The 21888-nt window shown below is 50.2% G+C and overlaps 1 protein-coding gene across 1 annotated transcript in view; it reads right to left on the reverse strand.

The window, feature by feature from the left end:
• Positions 1 to 382: 382 nt before the first annotated feature.
• The window catches only part of URM1 (ubiquitin related modifier 1), a 50995-nt gene continuing 29489 nt past the window's right edge, over positions 383 to 21888 (reverse strand). The window contains exons 4-5 of the mRNA XM_060251720.1: positions 4019 to 4067; positions 383 to 1426 (exon numbers count right to left, since the gene is read on the reverse strand). Coding sequence (XP_060107703.1) covers positions 1358 to 1426; positions 4019 to 4067 — 118 coding nt within the window. The 3' untranslated portion in view covers positions 383 to 1357. The remainder of the gene's footprint in view (positions 1427 to 4018; positions 4068 to 21888) is intronic.

The following is a 21888-nucleotide window of genomic DNA, read 5'->3' on the forward strand; positions in this document are numbered from 1 at the left end:
AGGCCGGTGCCCTAGGTAATCACCTAATTTGCCTAGCAACACGGCTGGCCTGGGCTATGTTATACCATATGCTTGAGTTTATACCGGCAGTTCAGAAAAACCTTATTGTAAACTGACAGTCTGCTCGTTCTTTGCAAACTGCTGCAGCTCAGGTTCTTTCTGAAGGTCTAGTGCAATTTTTTTCTGAACTGCCGAAGTGGCAAGCTTTTGACCCGTTAAATGGAGGCGTGGCTTGCCTCTTCTGCGGTGCCAGACATTGAAAAAGGATATCTCCGGCTCTGGTGTTCCTCCCTCTGTTTCCAGCAGCCGAAAGAACACGACGCATCCCTTAAAGATACTGATCTGTGAGACGCAGATCGTGAACGAACAGGAGCAGCCTCCGTTGCGGACAAAGCCCTTTTCAAACCACTTTGCAATCTTTTATTGAAGCTCTTCCCAACCCCCCTGCAAAGCAGGCCGTTACAAATCCCACTGCACAGATGCGGAGCGACCAGTGCAGTTCGATTTGCAGCAAAGGCAGAACTCGAATCCAGACCTCCTAAGGCAGCCTTCTGCTCTCTGCATCGCAGAGGATCTGATTCCTGCCCTCTGCGTCTAACTGTCTCTGCAAAATCTTTTGCAATGGAGACGGCCGGCTTCTGTGACTGAGGATGAAAAACAAAAGAAAACAGCGCTAGGGAGGAAGAAAACAGGACAAGGCAACGCCTTCAGAAGATAAAAAGGCAGGTGAGAGAGTTCTCTGCGGTCCACAAATTCATAATTTCAGAGCTCTGGACCGACTACTTTGCAACAGAGCGTTATTAGCTCAGCCACGTAATCAGAATCCCTGGCCGACAAATCGCGGGCGTGGATAGGCTGACGCGGAGAAGACTGACAACTGCAGTCCTTTCCGTAATGGCTGTAGAGCAGCCTGAACGCTCCTTGGATCAGAGGCAGGAAGGGGTATCCCCCCTCTCTGAGAAGAACCGGCTGTCGCCTCTCCTGCTGCCAAGGCGGAGAGACAGTCTGGGCGACTGCGGCAGCGTGCTCAACCGGAGAGGGCTCTGGAGCTCGGCCGCTGCCGTTCAGCGCTCAGAGAAGATCATTAAAAGTCATTTGTTCAGTGGCACGAGTCTTCCCTACCATGCAAGGAAAACAGCAATCAAATGCAGGAAACGTTCCAATCGCTGTTCCAGACAAAAAAAAGCGGTAGAAGCAGAACCGGAGGACGGGAGCGGCGGAGTGTCAAAGGGCTGGTTAAGGAGGCATCCAAGAAGAAACTGGATCGGATTTGGCCTCGTCTTGAATGCAGACAGCCGGCGTGAGAGAGATTAATCATATTCTGCGGCCAGACGTAAAAAGTGCCTTTTCCAGAAGTCTAACCGCCGTGTAAGGTAGAGATGAAAACCACGTTATCCTGGTCTTGGAGTTGATAGTCGAGCTCCCCCTGAAGGCAGACAAAGAAAACAAAAAAGAGAAGCATTTTTGTATAATAGCTATTTGGGATTTTAACTTGGTTTAAGGGCACAGGGTAGAAAACAGCACAGAGGACCGAGTATTACGCCAGCAGGAGGCCAGCGAGTGGACTCGCCGGTCAAATATGACTCATAAAAATACATCGCCGAGGGACCCCTCTTGGTCGGCGGGACGGGGAGAAGATGGCCGTCTGTCAAAGCCACGGTTGGTCCTCTACAGGCTCCATCCAGTCATCAAGGGCTCAGCCTGCAGCCGACCCCCTTGCCTGCCGTCTGGAGTGACAAAAGAAAAAGAGCCTTGGCCAGATGTCACCCGTTGGGAACTGGAGCAAACCTGTAGGCTGGGGTTCCCAACCTCTTTGAGCCTTTGAACACCTTTGGCTGCCTAACCCAGCCACAAAATGGACACCGCAGGAGGTAGAGCCAGCCACAAAATGGCCGCCCCAACTTACTACACAGTGAAGAGCCTTGTGCTCTGGCAGCAGTTGCTCACAAGTAATGTTTTTAAAACTCTGCAGAGCCAATCAAGTCTCCAGTGGCCAAGCAGACGCCTTGCTGGGCAAAAGCCCCACCTGGCCCTACCCACTCGCTAAAAAACACTTGGCAGGCGTCAGAAAAACGTGCTGGGGAGCACCATGTTGGAGACCCCACACTGTAGGCTAACGGTTGCCTGATCTCACTCGACTGCCTTCTCTCCTACAGAATGTCAAGATGTTTAGGTGCAGGGCTTGGGAGCAGGCAAAAAGGAAGGCCTTCCCCTCACCATCGCATCCCTATAGGGTTGCCAAGTCTTACCTGGCCCCCAGTGGGAGATTTCTTCGTGCACGCGGCATGATTGACGTCACCTGGAAGTGACGCTATTGCGCCAGGCGCGTTGTGGTGGTGGTGGGGAGAGATGATCTAGCACTTTGAAAAAAACTCTATGATTATCAGAGATTCTCCCCCAAACACTGCTGCTCTATGGGAGAGGGGCTTCCCCACCGGGCAATTCCATGGCGGCGGGTTGGAGGTCGTGAAATTGGGGGAACCCCTGGGGTTTCTGTGATGGAGGCTGAGAATCCTACATCACGAAGTGTCCTTTCTAGTCTTTGCAAAGAAGGATACCTGCTGGGAAGAAAGACCCAAGTGCAGGAGGAGGAAGGAACTCACTGGGGTGATCAAGGGCTGTCTAAGCCCATCCTTATTTTAAGGAGAGGGTAAGTGTGTGTGTGTGGGGGGGGAGCAAGAGTAAGCAACCGCCTAGTTTGATGTCAGACCTCTCTGGCCAAGGAGGAGGCGTCACTTCTGCTTTTCTATCCGGCACTCTTAAGAGCCTCCCAGAAAAGTTAGCCAGCCACAGCTGAGAACAGGGGTCTCCCACCTTTTTGAGCCTGTGGGGGGCCTTTGGGGTTCTGACACTATGTGATGGGCGCAACCACAAAATGGTTCCTGTGAAACAGCTGCCCCAGGAGGTGGAGCCAGACACAATTTTTTTTTTGATATTTTGATAATGGATTTATATGCCGCCCTCCACTCCGAAGAGTCTCAGAGCGGCTCACAATCTCCTTTACCTTCCTCCCCCACAACAGACACCCTGTGAGGTAGATGAAGACATTGGATTTATATCCTGCCCTCCACTCCGAAGAGTCTCAGAGCGGCTCACAATCTCCTTTACCTTCCTCCCCCACAACAGACACCCTGTGAGGTAGATGAAGACATTGGATTTATATCCTGCCCTCCACTCCGAAGAGTCTCAGAGCGGCTCACAGTCTCCTTTACCTTCCTCCCCCACAACAGACACCCTGTGAGGTAGATGAAGACATTGGATTTATATCCCGCCCTCCACGCCGAAGAGTCTCAGAGCGGCTCACAATCTCCTTTCCCTTCCTCCCCCACAACAGACACCCTGTGAGGTGGGTGGGGCTGGAGAGGGCTCTCACAGCTGCTGCCCTTTCAAGGACAACCTCTGCCAGAGCTGTGGCTGACCCAAGGCCATTCCAGCAGGAGCAAGTGGAGGAGTGGGGAATCAAACCCGGTTCTCCCAGATAAGAGTCCGCACACTTCACCACTACACCAAACTGGCTCTCCACTACACCAAAATGGCTGTAGCAGCTTACCTTCAGTGTGACCGCACAAGACTCTTGCGCTGTGGTGCAGCCAAAGCGATGTCTTTAAAGACCTGCACAACCAATCAAAACTCCAATGGCTAATCTGAAGTCTTGCTGGGCAAATGCTCCACCTGGCCCATGCCTGCTTTCTAAAAAACTCGTGGCAGGCACCTTGGTGCCCCAGGGCACCACACTGGGGACCCTGGCTAAGAACATATGGGTGGCTCCATCTCATTTTCCAGTGGCCAAGAACGAACTGTCTGAACAAGGGTCTCGGAGCGCCGGTTCAATCTTACGAGTGTGCTGTCCCCCTCGGTTTCTTCCAGCATGCAACTACATTCTGCACCATTTCTGCTCTTGCTCAAATGCAGGGAGATCGAGGTGCCTCTGACCTCCACACAATGTTTAGTGAGAGCATTTGCATCATGATTTGAAACACAAAACAGACAGACAGAAAATGGCAGAAACGGTACAAACCATCAACTCCCAGTCCGCCTCATTGATGAGCACCAAGATACCCGGCCGCCTGCAGGGGGGGGAGAAAACCAACAGAAAGTAAGGGCATGTGAACGTGTTCATTCAAGCCATTTTAACCCATGTTTTTGCTGTCTGATCACAGGATCCCTCTTCTCCTTCTCCAGAACAGAGTTCTGCACCCTTCCTCCACTCTTTTCCCCCTCCCAGGAAAGGAAAAGGAAAGGTCCCCTGTGCAAGCACCAGTTGTTTCCGACTCTGGGGTGATGTTGCTTTCACAATGTTTTCACGGCAGGCTTTTTACGGGGTGGTTTGCCATTGCCTTCCCCAGTCCTCTACACTTTCCCCCCAGCAAGCTGGGGACTCATTTGACTGAACTCGGAAGGATGGAAGGCTGAGTCAACCTCAAGCTGGCTACCTGAAAACCCAGCTCCCGCCGGGGATCGAACTCAGGTCGTGAGCAGAGCTTAGGACTGCAGTACTGCAGCTTTAACACTCTGCGCCACGGGGCTCCCCTCCCAAGGACCATGCAAATCCTACTGCTCCATAAAGAATCCGAATTTCAGTTTGTTCCTTGGCAATTTTAAAACATGAACATGACAACATAAGCACACTATTTTGAGGGAAAGTTGACCCCGACAAAGAAAATGACAGTTCACTGCAATTGGCAAACTTGAGAGCCGGTTTGGTGCAGTGGCGAAGTGCGCGGACTCTTATCTGAGAGAACTGAGTTTGATTCCCCACTCCTCCACTTGCACCTGCTGGAATGGTCTTGGGTCAGCCATAGCTCTCACAGAGTTGTCCTTGAAAAGGCAACTTCTGGGAGAGCTCTCTCAGCTCCACCTGCTGCACAGGGTGTTTGTTGTGGGGGGAGGAAGATAAAGGAGATTGTGAGGGTTTAAGTGTATGAGTCTTAAAGCCCCCAGTGAAGGGAGCTCTGACTCTCAAAAGCTTCCGCCCTCAAACTCTTGCCGGTTTCTAAGGAGCTTCTGAACCCAAATCTAGTTGTAAAAGCAGATTTCACAGCTCCCCGGAACAGTGAAACCCATTCTTTCGAGAGAAATATGGCCCATGCCTGACAGGCTGACGCTTCAGTTTCTAATGTGGGACAGAACTTGCCAACAGCATCTCCGTCTTGTCCGTATGAACTTCAGTTTAAAGGCCCTCCTTCAGCCTTTTACTGCCTGCAGGTGGCTGTTAAGAAGCACTACCTCACTGGGCAGTGTTGGAAGGCAACAGCTCGTGCGTGCAAAGTGCTTTGAAGACCGTAAGATCGGGATTCTTTAAAAGTTTGATTTAAAAAAACAAAAACAAAAGAGAACATAAGAGAAGCCATGTTGGATCAGGCCAATGGCCAATCCAGTCCAACACTATGTGTCACACAGTGGCCAAAAAACCCAGGTGCCATCAGGAGGTCCATCAGTGGGGCCAGGACACTAGAAGCCCTCCCACTCTTGCCCCTCCCAAGCACCAAGAATACGGAGCATCACTGCCCCAGACAGAGAGCTAAGAACATAAGAGAAGTCATGTTGGATTAGGCCAGTGGTCCATCCAGCCCAACACTCTAAGTAAGGCAGATACTCGGACTCATTGAAACCTATGCCAAAACTGGGATCCTTTCCTTCGATGGAACGCATCTTGTTTCAAGACAGTGGCACAAAAGGAGTGTCTCATTAACGGCATTCCACTAACCTATTATCTGTTAAAAGTGTAATGGTATTATAAGTATGAATCTCAAGTTAATATTATGCATTTAACTTTTATTGTTATATTCATCGTAATTTTGGAATTCTGAATAAAGGATTGTTTTCTGCAAAAAAAAAATAAAAATAAAATCACTGCCCCAGACAGAGAGTTCCGAGAATACCCAGTGGCTAATAGCCAATGACGGACCTCTGCTCCAGATGTTTGGTGCAGTGGTTAGAGCCTTGTTTGGTGTAGTGGTTAAGTGTGCGGACACTTATCTGGGAGAACCGGGTTTGATTCCCCCCTCCTCCACTTGCACCTCATGGAATGGCCTTGGGTCAGCCATAGCTCTGGCAGAGGTTGCCCTTGAAAGGGCAGCTGCTGTGAGAGCCCTCTCAGCCCCATCCACCTCACAGGGTGTCTGTTGTGGGGAGGGGGGAGGATAAAGGAGATTGTAAGCCGTTCTAAGACTCTGAGTGGAGGGCGGGATATAAATCCAATATCTTCTTCAATATCTTCATCCAATCCCTTTCAACAGGAGGAAATCTGACAGGATATGGCTGAACTCCGTGGTGGGTACAGAAACACGCGCCTTTGCTTGGTTGCATCCGCAGACCTGTGTGCCAAAACGAAATCAAGTCGCCCTAACTCCAGTGCCAGCACTCTGCTCCTAGCAGAAAAATCCCAGACTCAAATTGGCACCATGATTAGGCCCGGTGCATAGAGTTCTGCCGTCCAAGATGCGCCCCCTCCAAGCTGAAACTTGCGCGTGCACCATGACGACGTCACAGTGACGTCATCATGCCACTGGGCACTCAGTGACACTTTTTTGGCTCTGAGGGATCAGGGGGAAATCCTCTGATCCCTCAAAACCAAAGGAACACACTGCCTTTCCCTTCCCCTGCGCTCTCAGAGGACGCGAGGGGAGGGAAACGCGACTCTTTCGGCTTTGAGGGAATGGAGGAAAATCCAATCCCTCAAAGCTGAAGGAACAACCCACGCTTTCGGTCCTGGGTGCTCTCCGAGTTCACCCAGGACTGAAAGTGCTGTTGTTTCTCGGTGCTGAGGAGGCCGGAAGAGTTCCTCTGACCATTCAGCGCCCAGAAACAATGCGCCCTGCAAGAGCCGGCTCCCAAGGCAATTGCCGAATATTGGCTAATTGACGCGCCGGTTCTGACCACGATGGCAGGTGGAATGCACTGGGTTAGATGATGAGTTGCAACAACAACCACCACCACCTTTATTGGCAAAACAGATGATGAGTTTGGGGAAGGAGGGGGGAGTTTTAGTTAGAATGATTTTTCAAAAGGCATGCATTGGCCCAGAAGATGCCAACTGATACTTCTCTCTCCTGTGTACAAAGCTACAGGATAAGAAGAAGATGAAGATATTGGATTTATATCCCGCCCTCCACTCCGAAGAGTCTCAGAGCGGCTCACAATCTCCTTTACCTTCCTCCCCAACAACAGACACCCTGTGAGGTGGGTAGGGCTGGAAAGGGCTCTCACAGCAGCTGCCCTTTCAAGGACAACCTCTGCCAGAGCTATGGCTGACCCAAGGCCATGCTAGCAGGTGCAAGTGGAGGAGTGGGGAATCAAACCCGGTTCTCCCAGATAAGAGTCCACACACTTAACCACTACACCAAACTGGCTCTCTCTACACCAAACTGGCTCTCTATGAGTCCAAACTTGGATAAGACTACAAAGAGGAGCCTCTGAGCAGAGCAAATCAGACTAAAGATCTCTATAGTCCAGCGAGCCCATAAACTGGTCACACCATGCCAAAGATGAGCCCTGCTGCTTGAAGGGCACTTGGTGTAATTAGTAGACTGATCGAAGCCACCAAGTATTACACCGTCTTTCAGTTTGCAAAAATATATTACAAGGATTGTGTACAACACATAATAAACAATACAATAAAGATAGAGGCCAGCGGTGCTAGGGCCTTTTAAAGTAACAGAAACTCCAAGGGGCCAAAAAACCCTGTCCCCAAATGAATAGATATGAGTCCAAACTTGGAAATAGTCCAACTGAAATTCACAAGGTGGGTGCTCCTGAGGAATGTAGCTTCAACGCAGCCACTTTCTTAAAAAGACGTCACCTCTAGATTTTGATGACATTTCAATTCCTTCTTCAGTTTAACGGCTCAATTATTTAGGAACTCCATTCTATATTCTTTAATCACAGCACTAAGCTTCTCATTTCAGTGTGAACATTGAGCTCATTTTCCCAATGTTCACACTGAAATGAGAAGCTTAATGCTGTGATTAGAGAATGTAGAACGGGCTTCCTAAATAATTGAGCTGTTAAACTGAAGAAGGAATTGAAACATCATCAAAATCTAGAGAGATGTCTTTTTAAGAAAGCGGCTGCGTTGAAGCTACGTTCCTCGGGAGAACCCACCTTGTGAATTTCAGTTGAACTATTTCCAAGTTTGGACATATCTATTCATTTGGGGGTGGGTTTTTTGGCCCCCCCTGGGATTTCTGTTACTTTAAAAGGCCCTAGCACCGCCAGCCTCTATCATTATTGTATTGTTTATTATGTGTTGTACACAATCCTTGTAATATATTTTTTTGCAAAGGATGAGCCCTGGGCTGATGGCTTCTCAATGCAAGGCATAAGAACATAAGAGAAGCCATGCTGGATCAGGCCAATGGCCCATCCAGTCCAACATTCTGTCACACACACACACACACACACACACTGTGGCTAATAGCCACTGATGGATTTCTGCTCCATATTTTTATCCAATCCCCTCTTGAAGCTGGCTATGCTTGTAGCCACCACCACATCCTGTGGCAGTGAATTCCACATGTTAATCACCCTTTGGGTAAAGAAGTACTTCTTTTTATCCGTTTTAACCTGACTGCTCAGCAATTTCATTGAATGCCCACGAGTTCTTGTATTGTGAGAAAGGGAGAAAAGGACTTCTTTCTCTGCTTTCTCCATCCCATATATTATCTTGTAAACCTCTACCATGTCACCCTGCAGTCGACGTTTCTCCAAGCTAAAGAGCCCCAAGCGTTTTAACCTTTCTTCATAGGGAAAGTGTTCCAGTGCCGTTCAGCCACACAACTGAAATCTGTGCCTGGTGGGTCTTCCCCATTTGCTCGTACCTGGTATCTATTATTCAAAGGTATACTGTGGGATGACCAAATCCAGGATCCTTTTCAACTGTGACCCAGCCGGAGAATTCTGGGAAACTCCCACACAAAGGCATGGAAGACCACAAGCCCTCGTTGCAGTGTCCGGCTTTCAGCAACTGATATTCAAGTATGTGCCCCTTCTGAAAATGGAGGCTCGGTATACTCGTGTACATTTGCCTGACTTCTGGGTGATTGCTAATCCCCTTTAAAAGCTGCTATCATCACAGATTTTCATCAATGAATTCTTCCTTATGTGAAGTCTTCCTTTTTGTCTGTTCTCAATCTACTGCCCATCGATCTGGAACGGGCAGCATTATAAAAGAGGGAGGGCATTTCTCAGTCACCCCTCCAAAGCTCAGGGTCACAATGGACGTCTATTGCAACATTTCTGAACCTGAGGGCACCTTTGGAATTCTGACCTAGAGTGGTGGGCACAGCCGCAAAATGGCTGCCCTTGGAGGAGGGGCTAGCCAGTTTGGTGTAGTGGTTATGTGTGCAGACTCTTATCTGGGAGAACCGGGTTGGATTCCCCACTCCTCCACTTGCAGCTAGAGAGCCAGTTTGGTATAGTGGTTAAGTGTGCGGACTCTTATCTGGGCGAACCGGGTTTGATTCCCCACTCCTCCACTTGCACCTGCTGGCATGGCCTTGGGTCAGCCATAGCTCTGGCAGAGGTTGTCCTTGAAAGGGCAGCTGCTGTGAGAGCCCTCTCAGCCCCACCCACCTCACAGGATGTCTGTTGTGGGGGAGGAAGATAAAGGAGATTGTGAGCCACTCTGACTCTTTGGAGTGGAGGGCGGGATATAAATCCAATATCATCATCATCATAGCCACAAAGTGCCGCTGCAGTGAAGCTCCTTGTGGTATGGTGGCAGCTGCTGCCAAAGCAACACTTTGAAAAATCTGCACCGCCAATCAAATCTCCGGCGGCCAATCAGAAGCCTTGCTGGGCAAAAGCCCCACCTGGCTCCACCCACTTTCTAAAAGCACTGGGGTGCCTGCCTCATCATCATCATAGCCACAAAGTGCCGCTGCAGTGAAGCTCCTTGTGATACGGTGGCAGCTACTGCCAAAGCAACACTTTGAAAAATCTGCACCGCCAATCAAATCTCCGGTGGCCAATAAGAAGCCTTGCTGGGCAAAAGCCCCACCTGGCTCCACCCACTTTCTAAAAGCACTGGGGTGCCTGCCAACACCATTCATGGCACCCACCTTAAAGCCCGTGGGCGGCAGGTCAGGGACCCCGAAACTATTGTATCCCTTACCGTCACCTTTCCTCTACACTGAGAAGCTCCAAACACTTTCCCCTTCCCTCTGAGAGAAGGCGCTTCAATCCCTCAATTGCTTTGGGGGGGGGGGGGCTCCTTTTCGTTCCAGCTTTACAAGATCCTTTTAGAAACGTGGTGATCAGAACGGTAGGAATCAGGCACTCCCGACCCCTTTCCATAGTATTTCAGCACTTGGAAACAATGCAGGAGTGAGGAGATAAAGGAGGATTAAAAAATAAATTAAATGGCAGAAACTGTTGCACGATTGCAGAGAGAGGCAATGCCCCTCTTTAAAAACCAGCCATTGCCCCTCAAGGGGCAGGGGGAGGGAACGCAGAGATCACGGACAGACACCGTTCCCAAGATGTCACCCGGGCTGACAGCTTTTCAATACGACCGTCGTTGAGCCCTCGTAATTGAAATCCGTGCCCTGCAAATGGAATGCGGGCCGGCCGATGCGGCTGAAGGAAGCAACCGCGGCCCCCTTTGGCTAATAGCTGTAAACAGCCAGGATCAACTCCAAGCCTTGGATCAGAGGCAAGAGGGATTCCCCCGCAGTTTGCCTCTCCGGCTGCCAGGGGACCTTGGCATACGCTCCGGCTGCTACGGGGGCTGGTGATGAATGTTAAACACGTGTCTGCCGGCACTGCAGAGGACTCCTGCCTCCTGGCAACTGAAAAATAATAATAATAAATCCCCATGAAGGCTGGGTTCGCTGGCGCTTCCTGGAGGAGCCATTCCAAGCCCAAGAAGCGGGTGGGCGGGCAGGCCGGCTGTGCCAATGTGCTCTGCACTGATGTGGCGAGGCGGGAGGCGGCCGACACGAGAGGAAGGCGCTGTGAGTCGCAGCCTGCAAAGTTCTGCATCTGGGGGCAGCCCTGGAGGGAGGAAGGCGGGAGCGTCTGGGCGATAAACAAGAGTGCCTGCTACGATCGCTCAAATCCTGTCCCTAAGGGAAGCTGCAGTCTGCTCTTGGGAAAGCCGATATTCTAGCGGGAGCGTTCTCCTTGGCTTTGCCAGTTAAAGGATCGCGGGTGTCGGGAAGCACCTTTTGCTACCTGAGCCCTTGGACAATCTAGACAACGCCAAGCTAGATGGACCAATGGTCTGACTTTATATAATGCAGGGGCGGTTAAATTGTGGCTCGGGAGCCACATGCGGCTCTTCCACACATGTTGTGTGGTTCTCGAAGCCCCTCCCCCTGCCCCATTGGCCAGCATGGAGAAGCCACTGGTCTCTTTAAATCACTTCACCAAGTCAAGACAGCCGGTGGCTTGGAAATTACACTTAAAAGTTATTTTCTTCCACCTCTCCCTCCCTCCCTCCTTCCTTCCTTCCTTCCTTCCTTCCTTCCTTCCTTCCTTCCTTCCTTCCTTCCTTCCTTCCTTCCTTCCTTCCTCCGAGCTTTGAAACAACTGACGTCCATGTCTTGAGGCTCTCAAGCATCTGAGGTTTATTCTACGTGACTCTTATATTAAGCAAATTTGGCCAACCCAATATGAAGCATCATAGTCTATTCACATACGTTTTGGTTGGAAGAGGAGCTGTTGCTCATTGGTCGATCACGCTCTTTGCATGCAGTAGGTCCCAGGATCGCTGAAAGGCTCTCTGGCCACAGGTGTTGGGAGAGCCCCTTCTCTGGCCAAGACTTTGAAGAATGGCTACCAGTCACAGTCATAAATGACCAAGTTGGATGGTCTGCCTGAGTACAATGCAACATTATGCATAATTTCTATAGCTTTACTTATTCTGTTCTTTGCTAATCTGGCTGGGCAACCATGGGGGCGGTGAGGAAGCTAAGAGCTTATCAGGGTCAGAAGCAGGGCTCTTTTTCTAGCAGGAGCTCCTCTGCATATTAGGCCATGCCCCCCTGATATAGCCAATCCTCCAAGAGCTTAGAGGACTCTTCGTACAGGGCCTACTGTGAGCTCCAGGAGGATTGGCTACATCAGGGGAGCGTGGCCTAATAAGTAGTGGAGCTCCTGCTAGAAAAATAGCCCTGGCCAGAAGTCTTGCTGAGCAAAAGCCCCACCCACTTTTTTAAAAGCTTGGCAGGTGCTAGGAACGGTGTTGGCAGGCACTGTGGTGCCCCTGGGCATCACGTTGGAGACCCCTGTTCTCCATCCTTCATTTAGTTCCTTGATATTCTCTGCTGCCTCTCCAGAACAAGGCCTTCTCCTGATCTACTGTCAGTATCCACCCGCTGTACCGTTTGATTTATTTAATTGTTTTGATTTTTAGCCCACCCTTCCTGTAGGACAGGCTCAGGGCAGGCTACATCCTGAAAACAGTCAACAGTAAAAACAGTAAAAGACCAACTTTAAACAGATAAAATCTAAAATTGCGAAGACTAAGATGGCAGATTCTGCCTCACAGACATGGCCTATTGTCCAGGTCCAGCAGGTCTCGAAGCGCTGGGATGGAATAAGCGGGGGGAGGCTGGTAAGAAGCGACGCCCGCTGCCACTCTTTCCGGGCAAAAGAGCTCTGTTTTACAGGCCCTGCGGAATTGAAGCAGATCCCGCAGGGCCTGGATCTCCAGGGGGAGCTCATTCTACCAGGCAGGGGCCAAGGCTGAAAAGGCCCTGGTCCTCATCGAGGCCAGATGGACGTCTCATCGAGGCCAGATGGATGCCCTGGTCCTCATCGAGGCCAGATGGACGCCCTGGTTCTCATCGAGGCCAGATGGACCGGGAATCAAACCCAGTTCTCCCAGATAAGAGTCCGTGCACTTAACCGCTTAGCAAGAGCTATGGCTGACCCAAGGCCATTCCAGCAGCTGCAGGTGGAGGAGTGGGGAATCAAACCAGGTTCTCCCAGATAAGAGTCAATGCACTTAACCATTATACCAAACTGGCTCTCTGGAAGAAAGTCTTCGTTGAGAATGTAAGCTGCAGGGAAATTCACACGAGCAGGGATGGCCCATAAGACGCCCAAGTTTGGAACATTTTAGGGTTACAACGATCAAGACCAGCTGAACTTTGAAATGGGCCCAGGAACAAGCTAGGACCCGGCAAAGACGGCACAACACTGGTGTCGGGCGTTCGAAGCAACAAATGGAGGGACTGCCTGTCGGTGCTGCACTTGCCACTAGGAGACAAAAGAAATGCTTATCACAGGCAGCCTCCCACGCAGAGCATGCTATGAAGGAAACACCCCAGGAGTTTACAGTGTCGAATCCGGCACAGGGGAGGCAAGAGAGGACAGAACAGGAGAGGGGACAAGGAAGCCCTAATCTGGCTGACTTGCAGTGAGGCTGATGGAGTGACGGCCGGCACCGGACAGGCCTTCTGTGCCCGGGGCTGGCCCTGCCACTAGGCAAACTAGGCAACTGCCTAGGGCGCTGGCTTTATAGGGGTGCCAAATTGAGCATCCCCCATGTGAATCGGCGATGTTATCAGTGCGAGCCTTGCCTAGGGTGCCAGACAGTCTAGGGCCGGCCCTGTCTGTGCCCAGGGATATGAAACAGATGAAGCTGCCTTCTACTGAATCAGACCTTCGGCTCATCAAGGTCAGCACTGTCTAGTCCAGGGGTGTCCAACATGCAGTTCAGGGGCTGAATAAGGCCCCCCGAGGGCTTCAATCAGGCCCCTGAGCAACTGGCTGTCATCTGCTTCCTTCCCCCTCTCTCTTGCTTCGTTCTGCATCACAGCTTGCTTTGCAAGGCTTGCTCAATCGCACAGGAGCTGCAGAGCAAAACATCTGTTTTCTCCATTGGCTGAGGCTCCTCCCTTATATCTCTGCTATCTAGGTACACACATGGCCTGAACTGTCACGGCCCAGCCCGACATAGCTCGGCCCAACCCGACATGGCCCGGCCCAACAAGGTCCCATTTATGTCAAATTCGGCCCTCATAAGTCTTACACCCCTGGTCTAGTCAGACTGGGAGATGTTCTCCAGGGTCTCAGGTGGGAGGCAAGAACGTAAGAGAAGCCATGTTGGATCAGGCCAATGGCCCATCCAGTCCCACACTCTGTGTCACACAGTGGCCAAAAAACTCGGGTGCCATCAGGAGGTCCATCAGTGGGGCCAGGACACTAGAAGCGCTCCAACTGTGCCCCCCCCAAGCACCCAGAATACAGAGCATCACTGCCCCAGACAGAGAGTTCCTCTGTCGCTAATAGCCACCGATGGACCTCTGCTCCATATGTTGCTCCAACCCCCTCTTGAAGCCGTCTATGCTTGTAGCCGCTGCCACCTCCTGTGGCAGTGAATTCCACGTGTTAATCACCCTTTGGGTGAAGAAGGACTTCCTTTTATCCGTTCTAACCCGACTGCTCAGCAATTTCACATTACCTACTGCCTGATACTTAACCGAAGAAACTGGGGCTTGAACTTTCTGCACTTCACACAGATACTCTGCCACTGAGTCACACCCCTTCCCCCATTCAGTGCTTCTGCCACTGCGGTCCATATACAGGCCCCCACTCAAGGTCGCTATGCTAGTGCGGGCCCAGGAGGCGACGGGCACTGCTCTCTAATACAGCACCTGCTTCAGCTTGTATGTGCCACGCTGCCAAAGGCCAGATACCAGGGCCAGATTTGGGGAGCTTTTTAAAAATTTAGGGGGGGCACCTTTCCCCATCGACTGAGGGGCTTGCTGCTTCTCAGAAGCTTTCTGGGGTGGGGCAAAAGCTGGAGGCTCTGAAATAGGGTTGCCAAGTCCAATTCACAAAATATCTGGGGACTTTGGGGGTGGAGCCAGGAGACATTAGGGGTGGAGCCAAGATCAAGGCCGTGACAAGCACAACTGAACTCCAAAGGGAGTTCTGGCCATCACATTTAAAGGGACGGCACACCTTTTCAATGCCTTCCTCCCATAGGAAATAATGAAAGATAGGGGCACCTTCTTTTGGGGCTCATAGAATTGGACTCCCTGGTCCAATCGTTTTGAAACTTGGGGGGTATTTTGGGGAGAGGCACCAGATGCTATACTGAAATTTTGGTGCCTCTCCCCAAAAAACAGCCCCCCCCCCAGAGCTCCAGTTACCCGCGGATCAATTCTCCATGATTTTCTATGGGAATAAATCTCTATAGGGAATAATAGAGTTCCCAGCAGACATTTCCCTCCCCTCCTCCCGCTTTCTGATGACCCTGAAACGGGGGGAGGGCCTCCAAACCGGGGGATCCCCTGCCCCCACCTGGGGATTGGCAACCCTGCTCTGAAAGTGGCCAAGTCGAGGCAGCCAACCCTAACACTTTGGAGTCAAGAAGGGACGGCACCTTGCGTGCCTGCAGAGGGGTTTCCTCCCACCTCCCTTCATCCCACTCTGGCACTTTGCAGCCAGCGGATTCATCCATCCCCCCTCCCCACCCATTCCACACGGCTTCCTCCACCTCCCACTCCTCCGCCTCCCTCCTCTCCGCCTGCTGCTTTTGCTGCTGCGCTGCACTGTGCCCTGCTCAGCTCTCCCAGCTCTGGCTGCAGCTGGTGATGCTTCTCCAGCTCAGCCATGGCAAAAAGAAGAAGGAAAGCAGGCTGCGCCTTGAAGCCGGGGCCTGCCAGAGACAGAGATGGCTTCTCTGGCTGGACAGGCGTCTCATGTCACCAAAGCCCGAGTTTGCTCTCTCCAAGTGAAGTGCCCATTCCAGCCTTAAGTTATGAACATATGAAGCCGCCTTCTACTGAATCAGACCCTCAGTCCATCAAAGTCAATATTGTCTACTCAGACTGGCGGCGGCTTTCCAGGGTCTCAAGCTGAGGTTTTTCATGCCTACTTGCCTGGGCCCTTTTTAGTTGGAGATGCCGGGGATTGAACCTGGGACCTTCTGCTTCCCAAGCAGATGCTCTACCACTGAGCCACCGTCCTTCCCCTGACCAGCAGTGGCTCTCCAGGGTCTCAAGCTGAGGTTCTTCACGCCTACTTGCCTGCACCCTTTTTAGTTGGAGATGCTGGGTATTGAACCGGGGACCTTCTGCTTCCCAAGCAGATGCTCTACCATGGAGCCACCGTCCTTCCCCTGACCAGCAGTGGCTCTCCAGGGTCTCAAGCTGAGGTTTTTCATGCCTACTTGCCTCAACCCTTTTTAGTCGGAGATGCCGGGGATTGAACCTGGGACTTTCTGCTTACCAAGCAGATGCTCTACCACTGAGCCACCGTCCTTCCCCTGACCAGCAGTGGCTCTCCAGGGTCTCAAGCTGAGGTTCTTCACGCCTACTTGCCTGCACCCTTTTTAGTTGGAGATGCTGGGTATTGAACCGGGGACCTTCTGCTTCCCAAGCAGATGCTCTACCATGGAGCCACCGTCCTTCCCCTGACCAGCAGTGGCTCTCCAGGGTCTCAAGCTGAGGTTTTTCACGCCTACTTGCCTCAACCCTTTTTAGTCGGAGATGCCGGGGATTGAACCTGGGACCTTCTGCTTACCAAGCAGATGCTCTACCACTGAGTCACCGTCCCTCCCCGCTGTTCCTCTAGAAGCCAAGACAATAGAGGGATCACTAGGGCAGCCAACCCCTGCCGTATCAAAAGTAAACATGCACTATGCTGGCATTTTGGCCGGGCGGGGGGAGGGGGTAACCTTCAGCTTGTCTGCAACTGACGCTTCCACTCAGCTGGCATATGAAGTTCAAATTTTTTGGAGTATGCAAGAAAGGGTCCCTGCTTTGGAGGTGGGGGACAGGAGGGGTTTAAATCTCAGCCGGCCATGAAGCATACTGAGTAGTCTTGGACAAGTAAATCCATCCATCCCTCTCTCTCTCTCTCTCACTCACACACACACACACACACACACACACACACAGAGAGAGACAGAGAAATGCCTCTTCTAAGATGGTGCCCAGGACAGAAGGCAGTATTGTACAGCCTTATCTTGTCAGATCTTAGAAGCTAAACAGAGTCAGTACTTGGAAGGGAGACCACCAAGAAAGGCTCTGCAGAGAAAGGCAACAGCACACTTGCCTGTTGCTTTTCTACCGGGTAATGGATCAGAGTTGTCCACTGAGATGGTGACAAACAGTATGGACTGTCTGCCAAGGTCTCGAGGCAGCAGGAGGAAGGTGGCGGGCCTAACTTGCCTGGGAAATTATAGATGTTTGTATACAAATGCTAGAAGTGTTTGAAGTAAAATTGGGGAGTTGGAATGTTTAGTGTTGGGGGAAAACAGACATTGTGGGAATTTCAGAAATTTGGTGGAATGAGGAGAATCAGTGGGACACGGTGATTCCTGGATATAAGTTATATCGGAAGGATAGGGAGGGAAGGGTTGGAGGTGGGGTGGCTCTGTATGTCAGAGAGGGTATACAGTCCAGTAAGACAGAGGTCAGAGAATTAGAATCCCTTCTAGAAATGCTTTGGGTCAAAATAGAAGGCCCAAAAAGAAATTTAACTATGGGAGTTTATCACCCACCAAATCAAAATATAGAGGACGATTATAATATGATGGAAGGTTTAAAGATAGTGGCTAATCGTAAAAACTGTCATAATAGATGATTTTAACTACCCGCAGATTGATTGGGTCAATATGTGTTCTGGTCAAGAGAAAGAGTTTCTAGACACTCTCAATGACTGTGCTATGGAGCAGATGGTCACAGAACCTACCAGGGGTGGGGTGATCCTGGATTTGGTCCTAAGTAATGCCCAAGACTTGGTGAAAGATGTAAAAGTGATTGCACCGCTTGGGAGCAATGACCATAACATTATTGATTTCACCATCTCTATAAATAGGGAGTTGCCCCAAAAGACCAGCACAACCACGTTTAACTTTAAAAGGGGTAAATTCTCTGAGATGAGGAGGCATGTGAAGAGGAAACTGAAAGGAAAGATAAATGCAGTCAAAACCCTTGGGGAAGCTTGGAGGCTATTTAAAACTATAATCCTAGAAGCTCAGTTAAGATATATACCGCAAGTTAGGAAAGGCACAAACAGGTATAAGAAAAGGCCTGCATGGTTAACAAACAAAGTTACGGAAGCTGTAAAAGGTAAGAAGGATTCCTTTAAGTGGTGGAAAGCTAGTCCAAGTGAGATTAATAAAAGGGAACACAGGCTGTGGCAAATCAAATGCAAGACTGTGATCAGGCAGGCAAAAAGGGACTATGAGGAGCATATTGCAAAAAACATAAAGACCAACAATAAAAATTTCTTCAAATATATTAGAAGCAGGAAACCAGCCAGGGAGGCAGTGGGGCCCTTGGATGACCAAGGGGTCAAAGGATTACTGAAGGAGGATAGGGAAATGGCTGAGAAGCTGAATGCATTTTTTGCCTTCGTCTTCACTGTGGAAGATGAGAAGTGTTTGCCAACTACAGAACCGCTAATTTTGGCAGGGGTGTTGAAAGACCTGAGTCAGATTGAGGTGATGAGAGAGGAGGTCCTACAACTGACAGACAAATTAAAAACTAATAAGTCAACAGGTCCAGATGGCATACAGCCAAGAGTTCTGAAAGAACTCAAGGGTGAATTTGTGGATCTCCTGACAAAAATATGTAATCTTTCATTGAAATCTGCCTCCGTTCCTGAGGAAGGTAGCAAATGTCACCCCCATCTTTAAAAAGGGTTCCAAAAGAGATCTGGGAAATTACAGGCCAGTCAGTCTGACTTCAATACCGGGAAAGTTGGTAGAAACCATTATCAAGGACAGAATGAGTAGGCACATTGATGAACACAAGTTATTGAGGAAGACTCAGCATGGGTTCTGCAAGGGAAGATCTTGCCTCACTAACCTGTTGCAGTTCTTTGAGGGGGTGAACAAACATGTGGACAAAGGGGACCCAACAGATGTTGTTTACCTTGACTTCCAGAAAGCTTTTGATAAAGTTCCTCATCAAAGGCTCCTTCGAAAGCTTGAGAGTCATGGAGTAAAAGGACAAGTCCTCTTGTGGATCAAAAACTGGCTAATTAATAGGAAACAGACAGTGAGTATAAATGGGCAATCTTTGCAGTGGAAGACGGTAAGCAGTGGGGTGCCGCAGGGCTCAGTACTGGGTCCCATGCTCTTTAACTTGTTCATAAATGATTTGGAGTTGAGAGTAAGCAGTGAAGTGGCTAAGTTTACAGATGACACTAAATTGTTCAGGGTGGTAAGAATCAGAGAGGATTGTGAGACACTCCAAAGGGATCTGTTGAGGCTGGGTGAGTGGGCGTCAACATGGCAGATGAGGTTCAATGTGGCCAAATGCAAAGTAATGCACATTGGGGCCAAAAATCCCAGCTACACATACAAGTTGATGGGGTGTGAACTGGCAGAGACTGACCAAGAGAGAGAGAGATCTTGGGGTCGTGGTAGATAAATCACTGAAAATGTCAAGACAGTGTGCAATTGCAATAAAAAAGGCCAACACCATGCTGGGAATTATTAGGAAGGGAATTGAAAACAAATCAGCCAGTATCATAATGCCCCTGTATAAATCGATGGTGCGGTCTCATTTGGAATACTGTGTACAATTCTGGTCACCACACCTCAAAAAGGATATTATAGCATTGGAAAAAGTGCAGAAAAGGGCAACTAGAATTATTAAAGGTTTGGAACACTTCATGAGGAAGGGTCAGCAGCAGCTTCTGTTTGTTTTGCTTTTGTTTTCAGAGCAAGTCACCAGACCCAGAAAGTGTGTGTGTGTGTGTGTGTGTGAGAGAGAGAGAGAGCGGGGGAGGGTTGCCAATCCCCAGGTGGGGCAGGAACAAAGCCCGAAGGCATCCACGAAAAACCAGCCTCGAATTATGAAAAACTGAACTATTTTTCTGCAGATTAGAACTTGGCCATTCTAATCTGCAGAAAAATAGTTCAGCTATTGCGATGTATGAATTATTCAAGATCAGTGAAGCTTGTTAAAGCCTCAGGTAAAACAGGGCTATATGCGCTTCTCTGTTGCGAAATTGCGCTGCGCCGCCTATGCGAAATAGCGTTGTGCTGCCTTTCGTCTACACACCTTCCATGTTCAAAGGGCTGTCGAAGCGCTGGACTCCTACTTCATGGCTTGTCAAGGATTTCCCTGGACTTCCACTACCCAAAAAATGAAGTTTGACATTGAACGGAAGGACTTTGGTTACGGGGTATTTTGTAACTGTATTTATTAGAAGTATTGTTGTTTTTGTAGGAAGGAATTTGCATAAAATTTTTCATAATTCGAGGCTGGTTTTTCGTGGATGCCTTCGGGCTTTGTTCCTGCTTCACTTTTCCACGTTACTCTTTGTGTTACTCCAATCCCCAGGTGGGGGCAGGGGATTCCCTGGTTTGGAGGCCCTTCCCCGCTTTCTAAAGCGGGGGGAGGGGAGGGAAATGTCTACTGGGCACTCTATTATTCCCTATGGAGAATGATTTCCATAGAGAATAATGGGAAATTGATCCGTGGGTGTCTGGGCCTCTGGGGGGTGTTCCTTGAGGTAGAGGCACCAAATTTGCAGCATAGCATCTGATGCCTTTCCTCAAAACACCCTCCAAGTTTCAAAAGGATTGGACCAGGGGGGCCAATTCTATGAGCCCCCCAAAAAGGTGCCCCTATCCTTCGTTATTTCTAATGGAGGGAAGGCATTGAAAAGGTGTGCTGTCCCTTTAAATGTGATGGCCAGAACTCCCTTTGGAGTTCAATTGTACTTGTTCCAACCTTGCTCATGGCTCCACCCCCAATGTCTCCTGGCCCCACCCCCAAAGTCCCCAGATATTTCTTGAATTGGACTTGGCAACCCTAAATCAGAAGAAGGGAACATCCAGTTAATCGCATTGGGGCTTTTATTTCTTTGTATCAGGTTTTACTGCTGTACTAAAAGTTTTTAAAGGTCAAGGTAGTCCCCTGTGCAAGCACCAGTCATTTTCGACTCTGGGGTGACGTTGCGGTTTGCCATGGCCTCCCTCAGTCCTCTACACTTTCCCCCCAGCAAGCTGGGGACTCATTTTACTGACCTCGGAAGGATGGAAGGAAGAGTCCACCTGGAGCCGGCTACCTGAACCCAGCTTCCACCAGGATCGAATTCAGGTTGTGAGCGGACTGCAGGACTGTGAGCGGACTGTGGACTGCAGGACTGCAGCTTACCACTCTGCACCACAGGGCACTTCTTGTTTTGAGCACTTCTAATAAACCTGTTGTTGTAGCGCCTGGGTCCTCTCTTCGGTCACAGATAGAAGGAGTTTGCTGAGGAGGAAGACGCAAGGGTTGAGTGGGTGCTCTGGGCCCTTGCAGACAGACCCTTACCAGAGTGGCAGCAGCCAGTAGAAAGCCCTCCCTGGTTCTCTGCTGTGTGACAGCACAAGAGACTCTTTTGAAGGGAGGGGACATGGCTCAACGGTAGACCACCCACGGTGCACGCAGAAGATCCCAGGTCCAACCTGCAGCATCTCCAGTTAAAAGCGTCAGGCGATGGGACCCTCGGCCAGTCAGAGAAGAAGAAGATGATATTGGATTTATATCCCGCCCTCCACTCCAAATCTCAGAGTGGCTCACAATCTCCTTGACCTTCCTCCCCAACAACAGACACCCTGTGAGGTGGGTGGGGCTGAGAGGGCTCTCACAGCAGCTGCCCTGCGATAGCTATGGCTGACCCAAGGCCATTCCAGCAGCTGCAAGTGGAGGAATGGGGAATCAAACCCGGTTCCCCCAGATAAGAGAGCTATGGCTGACCCAAGGCCATTCCAGCAGCTGCAAGTGGAGGAATGGGGAATCAATCCCGGTTCTCCCAGATAAGAGAGCCATGGCTGCCCCAAGGCCATTCCAGCTGCTGCAAGTGGAGGAGTGGGGGATCAAACCCGGTTCTCCCAGATACGAGTCTGCACACTTCACCACTACACCAAACTGGCTCTCTAAGAGGAGACAATACTAACCATCTGACTCGGTAAAAGGCAGC

Source organism: Heteronotia binoei, chromosome 12 (assembly GCF_032191835.1).
Source record: "Heteronotia binoei isolate CCM8104 ecotype False Entrance Well chromosome 12, APGP_CSIRO_Hbin_v1, whole genome shotgun sequence".
In the NCBI taxonomy this organism is placed as follows: domain Eukaryota; kingdom Metazoa; phylum Chordata; class Lepidosauria; order Squamata; family Gekkonidae; genus Heteronotia; species Heteronotia binoei.